At 31.0% G+C, this 19,629-nt stretch overlaps 3 protein-coding genes across 4 annotated transcripts; 2 read left to right on the top strand and 1 right to left on the bottom strand.

Moving 5' to 3' along the window:
- Nucleotides 1-429: 429 nt before the first annotated feature.
- Nucleotides 430-2,675, bottom strand: LOC108818420 (F-box/kelch-repeat protein At1g74510). The gene is made up of 3 exons (XM_056991111.1): nucleotides 2,491-2,675; nucleotides 2,337-2,392; nucleotides 430-1,891 (listed from the first exon to the last, which is right to left on the bottom strand). Exon 3 carries the CDS (start codon nucleotides 1,876-1,878, stop codon nucleotides 607-609), a length of 1,272 nt encoding a protein of 423 aa, XP_056847091.1. The 5' UTR covers nucleotides 1,879-1,891; nucleotides 2,337-2,392; nucleotides 2,491-2,675; the 3' UTR covers nucleotides 430-606.
- Nucleotides 2,676-11,088: 8,413 nt separating this feature from the next.
- On the top strand, nucleotides 11,089-11,817 carry LOC108816660 (transcription factor PRE3). Of its 2 annotated transcripts, XM_056990424.1 has the most exons (3): nucleotides 11,089-11,138; nucleotides 11,209-11,355; nucleotides 11,440-11,817. In XM_056990424.1, the coding sequence occupies exons 2-3, from the start codon at nucleotides 11,224-11,226 to the stop codon at nucleotides 11,587-11,589; spliced, it is 282 nt and encodes a 93-aa protein (XP_056846404.1). In that variant the 5' UTR covers nucleotides 11,089-11,138; nucleotides 11,209-11,223; the 3' UTR covers nucleotides 11,590-11,817. The 2 variants fall into 2 exon arrangements, with proteins under 2 accessions (XP_056846404.1, XP_018444727.1); XM_018589225.2 differs by having other exon boundaries at nucleotides 11,095-11,355; nucleotides 11,440-11,814.
- A 4,217-nt stretch (nucleotides 11,818-16,034) lies between these two features.
- Nucleotides 16,035-18,497, top strand: LOC108835604 (probable serine/threonine-protein kinase PBL3). The gene is made up of 5 exons (XM_056990439.1): nucleotides 16,035-16,367; nucleotides 16,730-17,096; nucleotides 17,354-17,489; nucleotides 17,562-17,822; nucleotides 17,930-18,497. Exons 1-5 carry the CDS (start codon nucleotides 16,282-16,284, stop codon nucleotides 18,307-18,309), a joined length of 1,230 nt encoding a protein of 409 aa, XP_056846419.1. The 5' UTR covers nucleotides 16,035-16,281; the 3' UTR covers nucleotides 18,310-18,497.
- Nucleotides 18,498-19,629: the final 1,132 nt, after the last annotated feature.

Raw genomic sequence — 19,629 nt, 5'->3', positions numbered from 1 at the left:
CTTTAAAATTTCGATTATAAGATTACAAATTATGAAACTATTACAATTTAAATCCAATTAGATTATATATCGGTCATCCATCAGTTCAATCGGTTAGTTTTGGGTTTTAGTGATTTTTTAATATGAATATTTAGAAACATAAATTGAATTGTCAGATCTCCGGATTAACCGGTATAATCACAATCGGGTTGAATTTAAAAATACTGATTTAAATGCAAAAAATTTTTAAATACACACTCTTTAAAAATTACCAAAAATATTTGTTAAATTATTAGTGAAATTTTCATCGTAAAATATCCCGCGCTTCAAAAGCGCGGGTCAAAATCTAGTTTGTTTTAATAGTAAAACTAGTTAACCTAAAAATCTCACCACATGAAGTGCTAATAATGGAACCAAATTACAATGCTGAGAGATAAGAACAACATGAAGTTTGTTCTTAAATTATCTTCAAATTTTATTGAAACTTGTTCAGTTCAAGATTATGCCTCAACAACAATAACCCCCAGAAAGACAATGAAGAAAACAAAACAAAGTGTTTAAAATAACATGTAAGAACCCCTAAATAAAGAAGTCAACAACTTTTGAAATGGGCTCTCAAAGTTTTCATCAACATCCCATAACCGCACAATTATACACAAAGCTTTCTGATCGCTTTGATGCAAGAACTCTCCAATGCAGCGCCTCACCTTCCCTTGGGACACAAGCATTGATCTCTATGAACCCTCCACCAAGTGCCCTAGGCCCTCCAACCACCACTAGCTGATCTCCACAAGCCCTAAACGCCATTCCCCAACCGTTCATCGAAGAAGCCCTCTCTGGCAAACTCCCCACTCTGTTCCACACGTTACACCTCTTGTCGTACTTCCTCACCTCTTGCTGCGCGTAGTTCGCAGCATATAGCTCGTCCTTGACAACAGCTAGAAGCGGTGGTGCACCTGACACCGCCGCTGCACCTCCTCCACCGTTGCTTCCCGGTAACATGTTGGGTATCAACGTCCATGTCCTCTTCTTCAGATCATAGACCTCACCACACATAAGCATGTTAGAGTTCCCTTCTCCGATACCTCCAAGAACATAGAAGTTCCCGTCCATGAACACGCTCGAGCACATCTTCCTCGCCTTGTTCATGCTTGGAATCACGGTCCATTCCCCGGTCTCCGAGTTATAAACCTCAGCAGAGTTCAGTATCTGCCCACGAGGGCCGCATCCTCCAGCTACAACCGCGATCTCACCTAGACTAGCTGAACCAAACAAGCACCTAGGAGCGTTCATTTGCATCCCTGACGTCCATGTATTGGTCAGGATGCTGTACTTGTAAATCACAAGGGACATAATCTCTTTACCGAACACAAGAAGCTCTGTACCGACAGCGAGAGACTCTTTGTCCGAACTCTTAAAACATTCGTTCACTGTCATTTTGGGTACACGCAGCCATCGGTCTCCGTTTGGATCGTAAGCTTCCCATTCCAAGAGCACGCAAGAGAAGTATATCCAATGCTCCACGATGCCCTTTGCTCGTCTCAGCCTGTAGAGCTCGCTGTTCTTAATGAGCGAGCGGAAGGTTCTGTTCGTCGAGGCGATGGAGCGGAAGTCAGATAAAGAACAGTGAGCTAAGCAGTTGAGAAGAGCGTTTTGGTCAAGCGTAGTTACTGGTGGACTCTGTTGATCACCACCACCACCACCACCAACATCTTGCTGAGTTTGGTTAGAACTCTCAAGACGTAGCATTTTGCTCCTGCTGTAACTTCCTTGTTGATCTAACAAACGCTTCTTCAAGGAGAGCTGAAGGACGCAGTGAGCGTTGTATATCCATTTGCTCTCTTCCTCACATGAAGATGGTAAGTCCCTTGACACAAGATAACTCGGAGCCTCCAACATGATGAAGATGACGCTAATAAAAAAACAATCAAAGAACCATCAATCTAATCATCCACAAAAAAAAAAACAGAAGAGGAGAGAAAGAACACACACATCCACAGGATCTTGTGTTTTTTTAAAATCAATATATCCAATGAAAATTCATTTAACTGCAAAGATGATAGTAACGTTTGAGTGAGACTAGTCAGATTAAAAAGTACAGTTCTTGACCAGTGAAAGATTAGTTCTGACATCATCAGAAAAAAAAAGAAAAAAACCCAATCATTGGAATCCACAAGACAAGATCTAAATCAAGCAATACGATCAGATCAAAAAGCAATTCACCACCAGCAGCATCCCAATAGAATCAAAGAACAATCATTCATCGGATCTCGAATTCGATATAAGTCACTTTACTAAAACTAAAAAAAAAAGTTAAACTTTTTTACAAAAGGGTCATTCACAAAATCAAAGCTTACCAGTTACCGGAGAATAACCCCTCCGATTCGTCTTACAATCAAACTCGATTGAAGATCTGTAATTTTCAGACAAAACCAACTTTAGATACACGATGATTTTCAACGATTCAAGAGACAATATATAAGATACGAAGAATGAATCAAAAAACCAAACTTGTTTGGCTGCGACTGGATGAGAGGCTATGGGTTTGATTTATTCATTCAACATCTTCACATTTTTCAGCTGAAATTGGTAGCATATTTGGGCTGTGATTTACATTTTTTTATTTTATTAATATAATTTTGGGGTTATAAAAAGATGCACGAACGAACCAGTGGGGTGATTTCTGCAATATAAAATTCAAGAATAAAGCTGATGAATTTATATTCTTTACTACTTTTTTTTTCTTTTTTTTATACCAAGATGACGAGGAGGGTGTGAAGAAGGGTAGTTTCGGTATTTACGGTAAACGTTTGACGACGCCGTTGGTAGTGGACGTTAACGGCGGGCTCTTACACGTGTTCTGCTTCGGACAACTAAAGCTCTTCCTTTTGCTTTTTCTCGCGTCAATGTTTTGTTTTGTTTTTTTCAGTTTTGTTTCTTCCTCTCTTCCTACACTTTTGAATCTCTACTCTAACAATAACATTTGGATAAACAAAGATATATATAAACACTAGATTGTTGACAGAAAAAAACACTAGATTCTTCTAATTTTTACCATGAAATCATATCATGAACATAGAATAAATACTAAATGCTTTTTATTTATACATATTACTTAATTTGCTAAAAGAAATCCCTATTACAAAACTTAAAGATTAACAAAGCATAAATTATATAAAGTATTTGGTTCACATTTGATTTTGAGTTTCTTTTGGATTGGATTGAACCAATCAGGAAATTGAGATCAGAATATGAAACCAATTTAGGTCTTACAGCCCAGTTATGATCCTATCCTGTTAGCTTCTTTTAATGGGCTGGAATTGTTATTAGGCTTTTAGCCCGTTTATTAATCATCAGTTTTGCTGTAAATCATTTTTTAAAATATTTAGATTAATGGAAAATAAATCATAGACTTATAAGCACATTGCTATTAGGGAATATAGTTTTAGTTTATTTTCACTAAATTTAAAGTCCAGAGAATAGAGATGCAGGGTGCAATAGCCTATATGTTGTTAACTGAGAATATTCTGCAAGGTATAGCATCTTTTCTGCTCTTTTATGTATCAAAGAAAGATTATTATGCTATATTATTTGACCTACCACTTGATTTTACTTCTGATGACTTGAGCTAGGACCACACCTCCATCTTCTAAAACACTGCATTACTTTTGTAATAAATAAAATCAATGCGCGACAAAAATCTTGTTTCTTTCACTAGAACGAGACTATGAATTAAGTCGCAATAAATATTTACCCCCACGAGTAATTGTACATGGAATCCTATGCAACTACTTTGCTTTAGAACTCCTTTTTTTTGTCTCGTTGCAATCATTTAAACATAACCGAGGAGATTAGTTATTGATTAATATAATATTCTAAAAATTGCAAATTGTGAAAAGAAAAAACTTTAGAGTACCATTAACCCTGGTTATTTAAGGGGTGCTTAGCAATTTTTTAATTAAAATAAAAAAAGAGAAGAAAAAGAAGAAGTAGCGTTTAATTAGGCGTTATAAATTGTTGTTGTTTGCACTGTTTGCGGGTTCCACTAACACGTAGCGGTGGTCCGTGATTGATTTTTTTTATTTTTTTAGACAAAAAAAATTAAAAAAAAATTAAGTATCCCACTTAAACAACTTTAGGGTTAATGATGCGTGGACGTTGTCGAGCTTATTAATGTTAAAATGTTGACAACTTGGGGCTAAGTACCAAGTTGTAACATTGAAGACGAATCATGCATGACATAGAGCGACCGGATTTTGATTTGTTTTGTTTAGATCAAACACACCAAAACCAGTAACCTGCTGTCTTAATTAATTTTGGTTATTGATTATGAATGGTGACACCAATTATAATGTGCAAGACGTATAGCCTTTATGGGAGTTATTTTGAATCACAACGCATTATACCATAACGTTCGTTAACACAATGTTCAAAAGGTAAAATAAATTTCGTGAACATTTAGAAAATTTTGCGATTATTTTTACAAAATGTTAATGCATAACCGTATAGAGTTTTGTACCTTTCACCGCGTTCGTCTGGCAAGGTTTTGGGTAAATTCTTTTTTTAGTATTGACGTTTACTCCAGATACAAACCGAGAAAAATATTATTTTAGTATTTGGCGTTTTGCTGCAAAAATGTTTTCTGTTTCAACAATGTGTAAAAATCATTAAATATCTTCATATAAACACATACATAAACACATATAAATTAGAGTATTTGCACTCCATATAGATTTTGAACCAATTCACTCTAAATTAGAGTTGACTGAGTGTACATTTATGTTTTTGGCAGTAGATTTTTCCTGTGGACTTCTTTTGCTGTAAATTGTTTTGCTGTATCTTTAAAATAATTATTTATTTACTTTGAAAATAAAGCTTTCTATAGCTATTTTTTAATTTTGTATAAATCTTTTGGTTGTAGGTTTAAAATAAAATGAAAATTTAATTAATTGATATATATGGCTTTATACTAAATTTGGGTTATCTAGAGCATATACAGCTACAGTATATGCTGGAAGCAGTCGAGACATTATTTTTGGTCAAATTTTACAGTTTAAAGTTTTACAAAATCGCTTTTGTTGCATGATTATTATGGAATTAACACGACTAGCCTTATATATAATTTAGTTATTGATTATTGTATAGCACCTTGCTTGTATACCGCAGTAACACAACCACAAAATCCCTAATACGTAAACACACACATACACAATTCCAATAATACAAGATGTAGCAAAAAAATAATAATACAAGATGTAATACTGAAATTCCTTCTTTATATATACAAGGATTAACGATGAAATTTCCTTGTTTTGTTTTCTCTTCTTCGTCTAAAAGCATTGGGAAAGGAAAATATGCTTTGTTGGTTGATTAACTTCACGTGCAAATTCAGAGTTTATAGGCTTTTGGACTCATACTAAGTTCTAAACTTATAATTAATCGCATCCTACAAATGGAGTGCGCCCTTTCTTTTGTTTAACAAGGAGTTTGCCCTTTCAACCTTCAAACTATTCGCCACATTACAGTTTTTATTATTGATCGACAATTAGTATTCCCTTAGTATTAAGCTAAAGAAAATAGTACAAAGCAGAAAAATATGCTGTTAGGTGATAATTGTTATGTTTTAAAATGGTTTAATTTTATAATATGGTATGAGTACGAGCAAATATATATTAGCTGGATCACTTAGTTGTAGCAATACTATACGATTAACCTGTTTTGGTGTGTCAAAGAGCAGGAGAGAGAACACCTGAAACTTCTCTTCGGTTGGCAATCCTTGTGGTTCTTAAACCATATTCACCAACTCATATTCTTATTTTGTTACAAAAAAAAAGAGAGTCATATTCTTATTTAAGCATCTTTTCATTCAGAATATTCGATTGAAAATTTCTTATCTATCATCCAACATTTTGACAAAAAATATTTCTTAAAGTATAAGTATAACTGTAAGATAGAACATATTTCTAAACTAGTGACATAAAATAATTAATTTAATTTATTGTCTAACTACCATGTATTAAATTTTTCTTTTATATTAATTTTGTTATATTTATATATATTCAGTGTAATATATTATTTAGGAAATTTTGATTTAGTTTTTATTTTACTATAGATGGCAATATTAATTTACACGAACAAATATAATATTTTGATCACTTAGAGCATTCTAATGTAAACTTTCATTTTTTTATTTTAAAATAAAATAAATAAAAATATAGGGTAAAAGTGTTTCAATCTTACTCTATTTCTCACTCCATAATATAATAGTGAACAAACAAAAAATAAATTACTTTATTTATAAAATAAATTCAGTTACGTAGTGAGATATAGAGTTAAGTTAGAACATTTCTTACTTCGTATAATAACTTTACATGCATCATCTAGTGATAATAGTTTTGTAAAGTTATGATGAAGGACTTTAACATATTATATATATATATGTATATATATATATATATATTATATTCTAGACTCAGTTCCCATAAATAATTTAGAAATATTAATTTAGTTTCCACTAACCTAAAAAGCTTTATTAACTATATCTACTGTTTGTATAACCAAATCCGTTAGGAACAAACAAAATGTCGAAATACAGTACAAAATAATGGCTTCATCAAAATATATTTTTATTAATAAAAACATATAAATTATACTCATTTCAATATCGATGCATTAATTTCTTGTCTAACGTAGACAAAAAAAACGAAGGAGCAAGATGAACCTAAACAAAGTTATGACCTATAGTATAACAATATCTAAATACTTGGTTCTATATCAAAATAAATCTACTCTCTTTTGTTCTTTTATCAGTAAGATATTTTAAACAAAAAAAAATATAACCTATATACACAGTTTCGATCATAATTAAGCATCTACTCTAAATTTATCTTTCTAAAATCTCAACTATACTCAAGAAGAACTTAAACAAGCAGCAAAATGAATAAAACAAAAAATTTAACAAATAAAGAAAGATTGTGCCAAGAATGGAATGCTCGTGAAGTTGACTCAATTTTCGCTGTGAGTTAAAGATCATGTGCCGCGAGAGACACGCTGACCTCCAATTAACACATCGGAGCTCTCTTTGTTTTAATTTTAAATAGTATTAAATTTTGATCCGCATTTTTAAATACAGAATTTATTTATTTTTAAAATTTTATAAATATCTATTAATTATAAAATATGTATTATTATATAGATAATCTTATTTACGTGTTGTTTATATATTCATAATAAAAAATTGTATATTTATAATCGTAGAAATTAATTTTCAAAAATTTGTTAATATAAATTTTATTTATAGTAATTTTTTTAATTCACTTGTTATTAATAATTTTTACCCTATTAATTTTTAAATCCCTAAATCTAATATAATTTATAAACTATTTGTTTTTAATGGATATTGAGCAAATACACAAAATGATTTCTACATAAATAGGTTATTGTAGGTTTTTAATCATGTAAAAGCTGATTGTATTTTTTGATGTATTTAATATTATTTAAATAATATAGCTGTTCGACGTGCATACTAGACACAATTCTTAATCATGTATCGATTGGGATTATGGAATAGCTAACGTGGTATTCCACCACCATATTAGCAGCCATTGGATATTTTTTTGTGTTTATGGTTTGTCGAAAACTTGTTTGACATATTTATAGTAAAAAATAGGATATTCAAGTTTAGGATAAAGGTAGTTTTAGGAAATACATGTATTATATTCGTAATCGTAACTTGTTATTTTGTTTCAAAATATAATGAATGTTGTTATCTTTCATATATATTGGATTATATTTTATCTTTAAAATATTTGATTGATAATAAAAAAAATTATGAAAATTTTCTGACGGATTGGATATATTCTTCGGAAACTTAGATTTTAATTTTTTTTTAAAACAGCTATAAAATGTCATAATATTCATAGAAAATTACCGATAATTTCCAGAATCCATAAATTAATCTTATATTCTGGCGAAATATTTTGTTGGTATTTCATCGATTATTTCTGACAAATGTTTTCTTGTCAGATTTTTTTACGAAAATCAAATTTTTATCTTTGTCTGGATCTTGTCAAAGAGTCGTCAAAAATTTCTGACAAATATTTTCTTCGTTAATAATTTCGTAAAAATGTCATATTTTCTTTTAGTATCAGTAATATTTATTTTTTATTAATAAATTATACCCTGAAAACTAACTTTTTCTAATTGAATAAAATTAAATAATACTTTGGAAAACAGAGAAGTTGAAATAAACTATATTTTACAATAACATTTATAAGCAATAAAATTTATATACCATTAATAGATAGCATATACACTTTTGTATACGCTGAATATTTACTTATTTTGCATATTTTCTTATCACAAGTTTTCTACTGTTCTAGTGAATAATGACGGAGATCAATTTGTACTACATCAGTCTAAAAGACGGACGCAGAGAGGTTAAGTGTGGCACTTGCCCCAGACTAGTTTTTGTATTTTCTTCAATAGTTAACTTAGGATTTATCTAAAAGCCACTAATATAAATATTTTTTATAATGTGTACTCCATAAGTTATTCCATTTAATTCTAAATTTTACAGTTAAATTATTCTACAAGATTTTTACGAAAGGCTCGCTTTTTTAATTTCAAGATACAAGGAATTTGCATCTGATGAATCAAAGTATATTGCCATATATTTCTCCAATGTATTAAAATCTGAGATTTATGTTTTCTTTTCCACAGGCCACAGCTCACACTTCGAGTTTTCATAGATTCTTGTTGTTTCTACTGTTATCTTTTCGAAACATATTTCCTTATTTTCTTCCTTTTACAAAAAAAACATATTTCCTTATTTTCTTGGCTTATGTTCAACTGAAAAATGTATATATTATAAAGGACTGTATTCATCAGGTTCGAAATTAGGAAGAATGTATCGAGTGAATCATAAACATGTAGACAACGCGTAAAAAACACAAAGTCAGAATTTTTTTAAAAAATTCCGTAAACTTTAGGCTCTCGCGTAATATAGAAAGAGAAACAACGATAAGAAATGCAGGTACATGGGGTTGAAATAATGTCTTCTTCGTTTCGAGATCGCTACGATCGCGACCTATTATCTTCGACTAGTGCAAATCGTAGTTTATCGTTTGTTTTATTGTCATGCGATAAGTCAAAAATCATTATTTTGTATCGTTAAAAAATTCAGTGATTTAGAAAATAAATTCAGAATTTATAATAAATATTTATAAAATTGTACGATAACAGTTGCAGGTTGTAAGTCGTAATCGCAAGTCACAATTACATATAATCCAGTAACAAAAGCAAAATTACTCGATTTCTGTTTTGGTGATTTTTTTTTGCTTAAATGTTTTGTTTTGGTGGTTTGATACTAGTTTTTGTGGTGCATAGCGCACAAATAAATAAATTAATAATGAACTCATATGAATTTAACTGTTCACGTTGGTCGGTGTAAGTGCACGCACCTCCCAAAATACAACGTGTGTTGTTGATCAAAGAACATGGGCGTGTGCGTGTATTTGTGTGTATGAACCCTTTGACCAGTCAAACCACTTATACTTTGGCCCTTTCCTTACTAACACCCATTTCGCACTCTTTGAGTATGTAGTTTATACGCACGTCGTCGTAATAATACTCTATAGATTTTTAATCGGATTTTCTTGTTCAACATATTTATGTGAGTTTTCTTTTAATACACAGGATTCAGTATCAAAAGAAAACTATGGATAATGAGTCCTTATAGTATTTCAAAGGATCCCTTTTTTTTACCATATTTTTCCGTATTTTCTTATATAACTTAAAAATCATAATAAAAGTCTTAACTAATTTTCAAAACTTGTCATACAGTATGTTTACCATCAAAATTGATTGTTATATATATATATATATATAGAGAGAGAGAGAGGGGGGGGGAGAGAGAGGGATAATTTTACAGTTTCTTTCCATTGAAACTAGATGGCATAATTTATGTTGATAAGTTAAAATTTTCCTTTTTTAGCATGATATTGTTTGTCAAATTTTTGAATTAACTTTAATTTTATTTTTTGATGTAATCTACAAAATAATGTAATAATATAAAATTAGTCAAGAACGTAACGTAGAAAAACAATTTTATTAATAAACACTACAGTGTTGCTGTCAACATTTTGATTTCGATTAGTGGAGGAAATTGTCATTTTCAATAAAAATCCTTTGATTTTTGTTTCATAAAAGGGTATATCAGTTAGAAGTCCATGCAAGTAATTGAATTTAAAAGTACATGTGGACGTGGTAGAACGAAACCCTAAACATCGATAATGTAGATTTATTTATATTAAGCGAAGTCGTATTTCGAGGAATGGATATGCTTATTATAGTTATAAAGTATAGTTTCTTTTCTTATCAAAAATGTTCTTTCTCTTGATAAGCGCACAAAATTCAATCCATATCTTCTTTTAGTTTTATACATTTTTACCGTATAAATAACATCTTATACAGATAGTACATGTTTATTTCTTTTATATATATATATGAAGTCTATCATATACGGTCTGTCTGATCTTATAAAGGAGATTACCTAATACATATTTCACTAACTAATATTTTATGGCGTTGCCACACCTTATTACGTTTAAGAATGAAGATTAATTATTTAAGTTAATAAAAATTCTAAACTAACTTTAGGAAATACTATAACATATTGACTGTCGTTTACAAGCCTTTGGAAAATTTTATGTTCATTAAACTAGAACTATTTTAGTTAGATGAAACATACCTTTAGAAAATCTAACATACGTACTGTAATGCGAGTGTCAAACTCAAAATATATCAATAAGTATATATAATTTCTTAAACAAGAATGGGCTAGGCTCAACTATAAGATTATACATATCAGCATGTCAAACTTAGATCTATATATATACATATTAAAATTATGAGATTCTCTGAAATCGATCTATTATAACAAAAGTTGTCAGGAGGGGCCATATAATTCAATATTTGTAAAACAAGATTCGCATATATATATATTTCTAATAAAATATAAAAAGGCTAATTTCATTGTTTGTTTATATTTTTCATAAACAAATATAAAAAGTTTACATAAATACAACCGTCACTTCACTTGTTTCCTTCGTAAATCTCATCTTATTCTCTCTCTCTCTCTCTTTTTCCCGGCATAACTTGTGTGATATCCTAAACTCCATAACCTGTTTCCAGTACCTATTAGTCTTACTAGTTTCGAATTATATTCAGATTAAACAAAAGAAAATGTCGGGAAGAAGATCACGTTCAAGGCAATCATCAGGAACTTCAAGGATCTCAGAAGAACAGATCAACGATCTCATTATCAAGTTGCAGCAGCTTCTTCCTGAGCTCAGGGATAGTCGTCGCTCCGACAAGGTAGGCTAAATATAAGAATTTAACTTGATATACAATATGTATATATGGCATGAAAATGGTGATATATAGATAATGTATTGACAGGTATCAGCAGCGAGAGTGTTACAAGAGACGTGCAACTACATAAGGAATCTGCATAGAGAGGTTGATGATCTAAGTGAGAGGCTATCTGAGTTACTTGCAAATACAGACACTGCTCAAGCTGCTTTAATCAGAAGCTTACTTACCCAATAATTCATATCTTCTTCTTCTTCTTAATAATAGATAATGTTACGAGTTCGTCACTTTTGCTTCGGTCATCGCTTGTTTCCTATATAAAAACCTTTGCCCCTTTTTCGCTTAATTTGTTTGTCTCTTTCTCGAATTCGGTTAGGGTTTTGTTCACCCATAGACTTGGCTATGTTCATTCTTACCTCTATTTGTCTTTTAGCCATTTAAAACATGTCATAACAAGAGATCTTACATAAACGACGGATTTGTAACATAAACATAGTACTCTAACATAAACATAGTACTCTAACATACTGCAATAAGAAGAAGCCTTGCAATTGTTCAAAAAAGAGAGTAAGCCTTGCAATTCCTAGAAATAGTAACAAATTATTGTTTCAAAACCAGAAAATATCCAGAAATGTAAGAAACATAATACCGACTAAATGACTGATTCATTTCCAAAAATTTTAAAGAACATATTGAATCTAGTCCACTAGCTAGTTTTTGGTGTTGACGACATATATTTTCGAATACCATACCTTTGGGAAAAGGAATAGCGTACTATAGGTAATTAACCATTATGAGTTTATGGGGTAATTAATAAATAAAGTAATTAATTAGTTTGAGACCGAGGCATTGATAAAACAATGTCGTATCCGTGTATTAGCTTCTTGAAGGATTGGAAGATTATATGTTTGTGGACAACAAAGTATGGGGTGAATTTGACGCTATGCACTCAAAAGAAGCACAAAAAGCTGCAAATTTTATGACATGACCTGATTAATTCATTTTTCACTCTTGTTTATATTTTACTTTTGTAGTCTTCTTCTTCCCACCGAACATATATACTTTTTTTTACAAGATATTTTTGAATATTAATAAATTACTTTACAAATGGGAAGATTGAACAAAAAACTATTGTATATGAAAGAACACCTACTTCTTTCATACTATTTTTCTCGAGTTATAAGAATCCTGCATATTATTTACCCACTTACCCATGAGTCCATGACGGTAGCCCATATGCTTTTTCTAGTAAGAGATTTCATGAAATACCATTTTGGTGGACAGCTTTTCAAAGACAATATTACCATCAAGGTAAACTGAAACTAATAAAAGACACTGCTACAAACTGTATTTAACAGGTTTGCATACAGTGCTACTTCACCATAGTAATATACCAAAACCAGTGTTTTGAAACCAGACCTTAATCCGCGATTAAACCAATAAATCTAGTAACTCAAGATAAATTCGGTTTGAATTTTGTGAAAGAACTAATATTTAAAACCCCAATAGAATCGTAAAAACCCTCTAAAACTAGGAATCCAATTACCGGTTGAATCAATGGTTTAACAAATCAATAACTTTTACTTATTATTTTATAGTTTTTACTTGAAGATAACTAAGTGAACGATGATTGAAAGACCAAAATTAGTTGATTTGATTTGGTGTTAATTTATTTTTGTTATAGATAATTCATTAATGATGTTTTTTTGGTTTATTTAGATTTGAAGTTTAATTTTATTATTCTCACTAGACATTTAAATATTTATGAATTTTTAAGTTTTAATATTTTTTGTTAGATTTCATAACTCTTAACTTGTTATAAAACAAATTTAGATAGTTTAAACATTTTTTTGATATTTTATATGTCAAATGAAAATTAAATATAAAAACTAAAATTAAGTATTTTCTAAGTAGCCAAACTAATCTTTTATGTCTTACAAAACATTTTAAAAATACTTATTTTAGTTTTCATATATTTATTTTCGTAGCCAATTTATTATTATATAATAAAAGTAGTTCATTTATTAATTTGCAGTTCTTTCACGGTCGATCCGATAATCCAGCAACCCGAAACATCATTAGGTTCAGTGTTCGGGTTGGGTTTAAAAAATTGACCGGAAATTAAGTGATTATATAAACAGGTTTCCCTTATTTTTATTTTTAGAGTGAAAATTTTCAAAATTATTATTAAAAATATATAATAGTGATTTAATTTTGGAAAACTGTATCTAAACTAGTTGTATTTTCGAATGAGCAAGAGGTGAATGTATTTATTGCAAAACTATGCTGTATTTATGGTCCTTTTGCTAATCCCTTTGTAAAGTTGTTTTTTTACGAGAATAAACTACACTATTAACAAAGATTTAAAGTTAGAAATTTTGATAAAATATCTCTTTTATTAATTTAGTATTTTCCGTCCAAATTATCCTCAAAGAGTTAGCCAATAATTAAATAACTTATACAATAAGTTTTTGGATTATATTTCTCTTCAAACATAAAAATTTTCCATAACATTTTACAGAAAGTAATGAACGTTAGACCATGGCCTATCTAATTTTATTCATAGCTATAGTACTCGTTTATCAAATAATATTACAAGATAACAATAAATAACGAAATGAAGCAGTAGGTTATACCTGCATTATTCTCTTTCTTTTCTAACTTTTCTCTTAAAGTATATTTTCTTCGATCTGATCTTTGCTTTCCGACCGAAAACGGTGGGCTTTCTCAGCCACAGTATCGGTCGGGCACTTTGTGTTTCAACCGTTTACTTTCTCTACTTGTATTGTTTTTTTTGGTTTCGGCGTCGCATCTTAGATTCGGTGGGCGGCCGATTTTGTCTCTGGGAAGCGTTGATTACACAGCATCTGTTTCACCGGCTTTACTTCCGGGAAGTGGTGGCTTTCTCAGCACTGTTTATCGCCGGCTTTGTCTCTGTCGTTCTTGATTTCTGTTTCTGGTTTTGGGCGGTCGGATTTGATTCTGATCTCGATCGTTGTTCCTGGTTTGCGATCCTATTGGCTTCGACTGTTGGTTTTAGTTTCTGTGGATGAGATCTCAATGTGGTTGATGAAGCTCTCCGAACCTAGGAAGTAAAGTAGTCAGAGAGGGTCGCGGTTTATAAAGCCGTCAGTGGTGATTTCGGTGGCTTTGGATGAGATCTCTGGATTTTGTCGATGACGCTCTCCACTTTTAAGAGTCTAGGTCGAAGATGGATATGATGGTTCTCCGGCGTGTTCCGGCGAAATGTATGTCTTGTTTCGTCTTCTCCGGTGAAGCCTCGTGGAGTGAAAATGTGGTGATCGTGTGACGCGAGGGGTGTTTGAACACGTAGACGTCCATGCACTCTGGACGCGTGGTGATGTTAATATTATTCGGTTTGTGGGCTGGAGTTTAAGCCCATCTGTTTGCTTTGTTTCGTCTTTAGCGTTTGGGCTTTGTTTTAATGTTTGTAGTTTCGTTGGGTTTTGACCCGTTAATAAAATCTTAGATGGCAAAAAAGGTTATACCTGTATTATTTACATCACAATATAAATAATTTAATTCTTTAACAAAAAGCCAGGTTTTGAAAACCGGACCAGCCGGTCCGACCAGTTCAACCGTGAATCGTTTAACATACCGAATCCGAGTTGAGTTAAAACCCAGATTGAAATTGAACCGCTAAAACCGGTCAAAAATCGGCTAAACCGACTGACTCGGATCAGTAAATAAAACCAGTTCAGTAAAACAATAAATGTAATTGCATTAGCTGTGATGTAAACATGATACATTTTTATTAAATTCTAGATTCTTACCATTCCGTTTGAAATCCACAATCATTTCTTTCTTCTTTTGATTTTTATTAACACTTGTTTCCTTCTTTTGTAAATGTAAATGTTTTATTAACACTTGTTTCATTCTTTTGCAAATGTAAATCAATAAACGTTTCTTATTTACATTTGTTTCCTTCTTTTTCCATTGTACGCACTATATATTTATATCCATTGATAGTTATTCTTTTTATTTGAACTTATATATAAAAAAAATTAAAATAGTGGTCAAACGCAAAACCAATAGTTAGTAATTATAAATATTTTTATTTAATAATGATTTAGTTATATGTTTCTTTATCAATACCAAATATTTCTAAGTGTATTTTTGGTTAATCACACACGCACATATATATATATATATAATATGACAAAATATATAAAACCCGGTCTAATCGGTTTAACCGGTCCAACCAATCACCTAGTAATAATACCGAATCAATGTTCGGTTCGGTTTTCAAAACATTGACAAAAAAGAAAATTGATACTCCCTCTGTTTTTTAAAGATACATATTTTAGACTTTTCACATATATTAAGAAATCACATTAAAAATGCATTGATTTTTGTAAATAACAATTTTCCATAATCTTTAACCAATAAAAATCCAATAAACACAATTAATTTTTTTGAAGTTAACAGATTTTCATTAAATAATACATTGAAAAAGTAAAAAATGTATCTTTTTAAAACAAATTTTTTTCCTAAAACATGGATCTTTAAAAAACAGAGGGAGTAATTAGTTTTTAGAAAAAAAAAAAGTTGATAATTCATGGGAAGAGTCGAGACACGGGAGTTGCACGTGACATAGGATTAGTCAACTGGTAATTAATAGGTTACTCTGACAGGAAGTTAATACACGGAAACTCCCTATGCATTCTCTCTAATTATAGTTTATCCAATTTTAATTAAATTTTCTTTGCTTCTCTTATCTCCCAGCCCAAATAGCACTCTGGATCGATTTGGAATCCAAACACATTTCGATCCCACCAACTCTCATCTCTACGTTCTTCCTTTCACCGGAGGAAGAACGTCGGTGACGACGACGGTGCGAAAAAAAAATCGATCTATAGCGTTTTACATTTGTCCAAGGGTTTTATATAATTAGACCATAGGATTAACATGGGGAATTGCTTTGAATCTTGCTCAAAGAAGAATGATAATGAGGATAAAAACGTTGACTCCTCAGTGAACTCGAGACCCTTTTCACGTAAGCTCTTCTCAACCTTTGATACATCTCCTTCTTCAATTAACTATATTCATACTGGAATCTTCTAGGGTTTCTCTGAACCTTGTGAGTTAATGCATTTCTTAGGTTATTTAGGAGATTAGGTTTATGTGTAGTTTTTGGATTCGACGATGATAGAAGAAGATAAAGCTCGATTCCCCATGCAGGATCAGTCATGTGATTTTGAGAACTATAAACATTTAGTACAAATTTAAATAAGATTTTGGTTTTAACAATTAGGGAACTCTATGTTTATGTACATTGACATATATGCCAATGCTTCATTTGCATATACTCATAATCGGCCATGACACCATGTTCTTGAATTAGTTAACTATTTTTGTTGATAATTTTCCATGTAAGAATATGGCACTGTCATGGTTCAGAAGGTGATAGTGATACTGAAAGAAGCTCGAATCTGTCGTATCCATGGAGTTTAAAACCTCTGATTACAAGAAAATTTGAAGCTAGAAGCGCTCTACATGCTCCTAGCAAAGAAGGAGAAATAATCCATTCCAAACATTTGAAGTCGTTTACGTTAGATGAGCTAAAGAATGCTACAGGAAACTTCTGTCCGGAGAGTCTAATTGGAGAAGGAGGGTTCGGGTTTGTTTACAAGGGTTGTGTTAATGGTGGACCAGGAATCGACCTCGCTGTTGCTGTAAAGAAGCTTAAAACTGAAGGGTTTCAGGGCCACAAGGAGTGGCAGGTAAGCTTTTCAATAATTCTATTATACTTTTTCGGGACTGTATCTGAGATTTAGTGTGTCAGAAACATTTTTAGATTGATCCTAATACATGAAAAAATTTAACAATTTGGAGGTCATACTATGTGTGTATAGTCGCTCTTTAAAACTTAGGGGACGAGAAGATTGTTTTATCTGATTGTACCCAGAACCAACCCTATATTTTCTCTAGAGGCTAATATACTGGAAATGTTTTACCTCTGTATGCTTTTTTCTAAAAGAGGGAAGTGAACTATCTTGGGAGATTGCATCATCCCAATCTGGTGAAATTGATTGGCTACTCCTTAGAAGAAGAGAACCGTCTTTTGGTCTATGAGTATATGCCTAATGGAAGCTTAGAAAATCATTTGTTTGAAAGTAAGTAAAGAAAAACTCTGTCTTAAATCCAATACTTGCCTCTAATGGCCTGATCAGTTGTGGTTATTCTAGGAGGTTCCAATGTGCTTTCTTGGTCACTACGTATGAAAATCGCTATTGGTGCTGCTCGAGGACTATGTTTTTTGCATGATGCCAAGGACCAAGTCATTTACAGAGACTTCAAAGCATCAAATATCCTTCTCGATTCAGAATTCAACGCCAAACTCTCAGACTTTGGATTGGCCAGAGAAGGTCCAAAAGATGATCGTTCACACGTGACAACCGAAGTCATCGGGACACAAGGTTACGCAGCTCCAGAGTATCTAGCTACAGGTTTCTCTTTACTCATTGATTCAATATGTATGCACGTACCTACAAACAAACACATAACAAGAAATTTTCTAAAACACTTTGGTTTGTTCTGTTTTGTTCCCCGTCAGGTCATCTAACTACGAGATGCGACGTCTACAGCTTCGGTGTTGTCTTGCTAGAGATTCTCTCAGGACGTAGAGCCATAGACAAAAACAGAGCTAGAGAAGAAGAAAACCTAGTGGAATGGGCCAAACCTTACTTGCGAGACAAGCGAAAAGTGTTTAGGATAATGGACACTAAGCTTGTGGGTCAATACCCTCAGAAAGCAGCGTTTATGATGTCTTTCTTGGCTTTACAATGTATCGGAGAGGTTAAGGTTAGACCATCGATGCCTGAGGTTTTGTCTCTTCTTGAGAAAGTACCGAATCCAAGACATAGAAAGAGTAGAAGCAAAAGTTTTGTTACCAACTCTTCTCCTGCCTTCAAAACGGTTTCTCAGACACACTAAAAGACAAAGTCCTCAAAACTCCATTATATATAATCCGTTATCCGTGTCAGACACTATGTATTGTTTGTTTTGGATAGTTCTTTTTGGTGGGGTATAGTTTTTTTTTTTGTTAGCTCACAAATAGCTTTATAATCAATTCGAGAACATAAATAAAAAGATAGCCATGATTTATAATAAATTATAATCCATATATATGAACATTTGCATACATATATATACACATTCTATTAAAACTGAAATACAAAACAATATTTTCTTAAATTTAAATATTTTTTCATAACTTTCATTTTTTCTAACATATTTTAATCACTTCATTTATTATATTTTCCCAATAATTCAACAACATTTATTATATAACTATAAAAAAGTTATTTATTTTAAAGTGTTTTATTATATATTTTTACATTATTTTTTCATTCTTCCTAACTATTTCACTAATTATATTTATCATAATAATTTTGATATCAATCATTTTACATGTTGGTCATAATAATTCGACATGTTTAAATGGTTTGCTTGTGATAAGAATTCAAAACAATTAACAATTTTCTTTTTTCAATTTATTTATCATAATCAGTCAAACATGAATATTCAGATATCTATTTAGGTACAATTATTTATTTCAGGTACCAAGTTTTTGTGAATTTTGAAATTAGGCTTTGCTCGTGTATTATAAATTGGTGGGTTCATGTCGGGTTCTCTCGGTTGAATGAATTCGGTTCTGAAATATAAAGAACTAAAAATATCCAAATAACCAATATATCTGAAACAGAATGGATATTTGTACCAAAATAACAATATTACTCGATTTGGTCTAGATTTTTTGAATATATTTAGTTATATGAAACACATCTAAAACATATAACGCTAAGAAAAAATATGAACGTATCTATATTATTAAAGTAAAAGTACTTTAAGCTTTTGTTTGGTAATAAGGATAAAAGTCTTTAAAAAGATTAAATTTTGTTTGGTAACAAAGATAGTAGAGAATTTTGTATTTTCCTTATTTAAATGATAGATTTAATTATTTAATGTCTTTTCCTAATTTAAATAATAGATTTCTTTAATAGAATGAATTTTATCCAAAAAAATTTCATTATAGATTTTTTGTTAACAATAAATATTTTCAAATTTATTAATAAAAATAATAAAATAAAATCACACATCAAAATCAATTTATATATCATATAAATAAAATATAAAATATTTTATTTATAATTGTTAGTATAACACTTTATAATATAAGTCCAATTAGTTATAATATTAGATTTTATATGATACACTGTGATATAATAGACGATTAAAATAACATAATATAAT

Source organism: Raphanus sativus, chromosome 7 (assembly GCF_000801105.2).
Source record: "Raphanus sativus cultivar WK10039 chromosome 7, ASM80110v3, whole genome shotgun sequence".
In the NCBI taxonomy this organism is placed as follows: domain Eukaryota; kingdom Viridiplantae; phylum Streptophyta; class Magnoliopsida; order Brassicales; family Brassicaceae; genus Raphanus; species Raphanus sativus.
The sequence above is the reverse complement of the archived record's forward strand: the minus strand, read 5'-3'. Positions and strand labels throughout refer to the sequence as shown.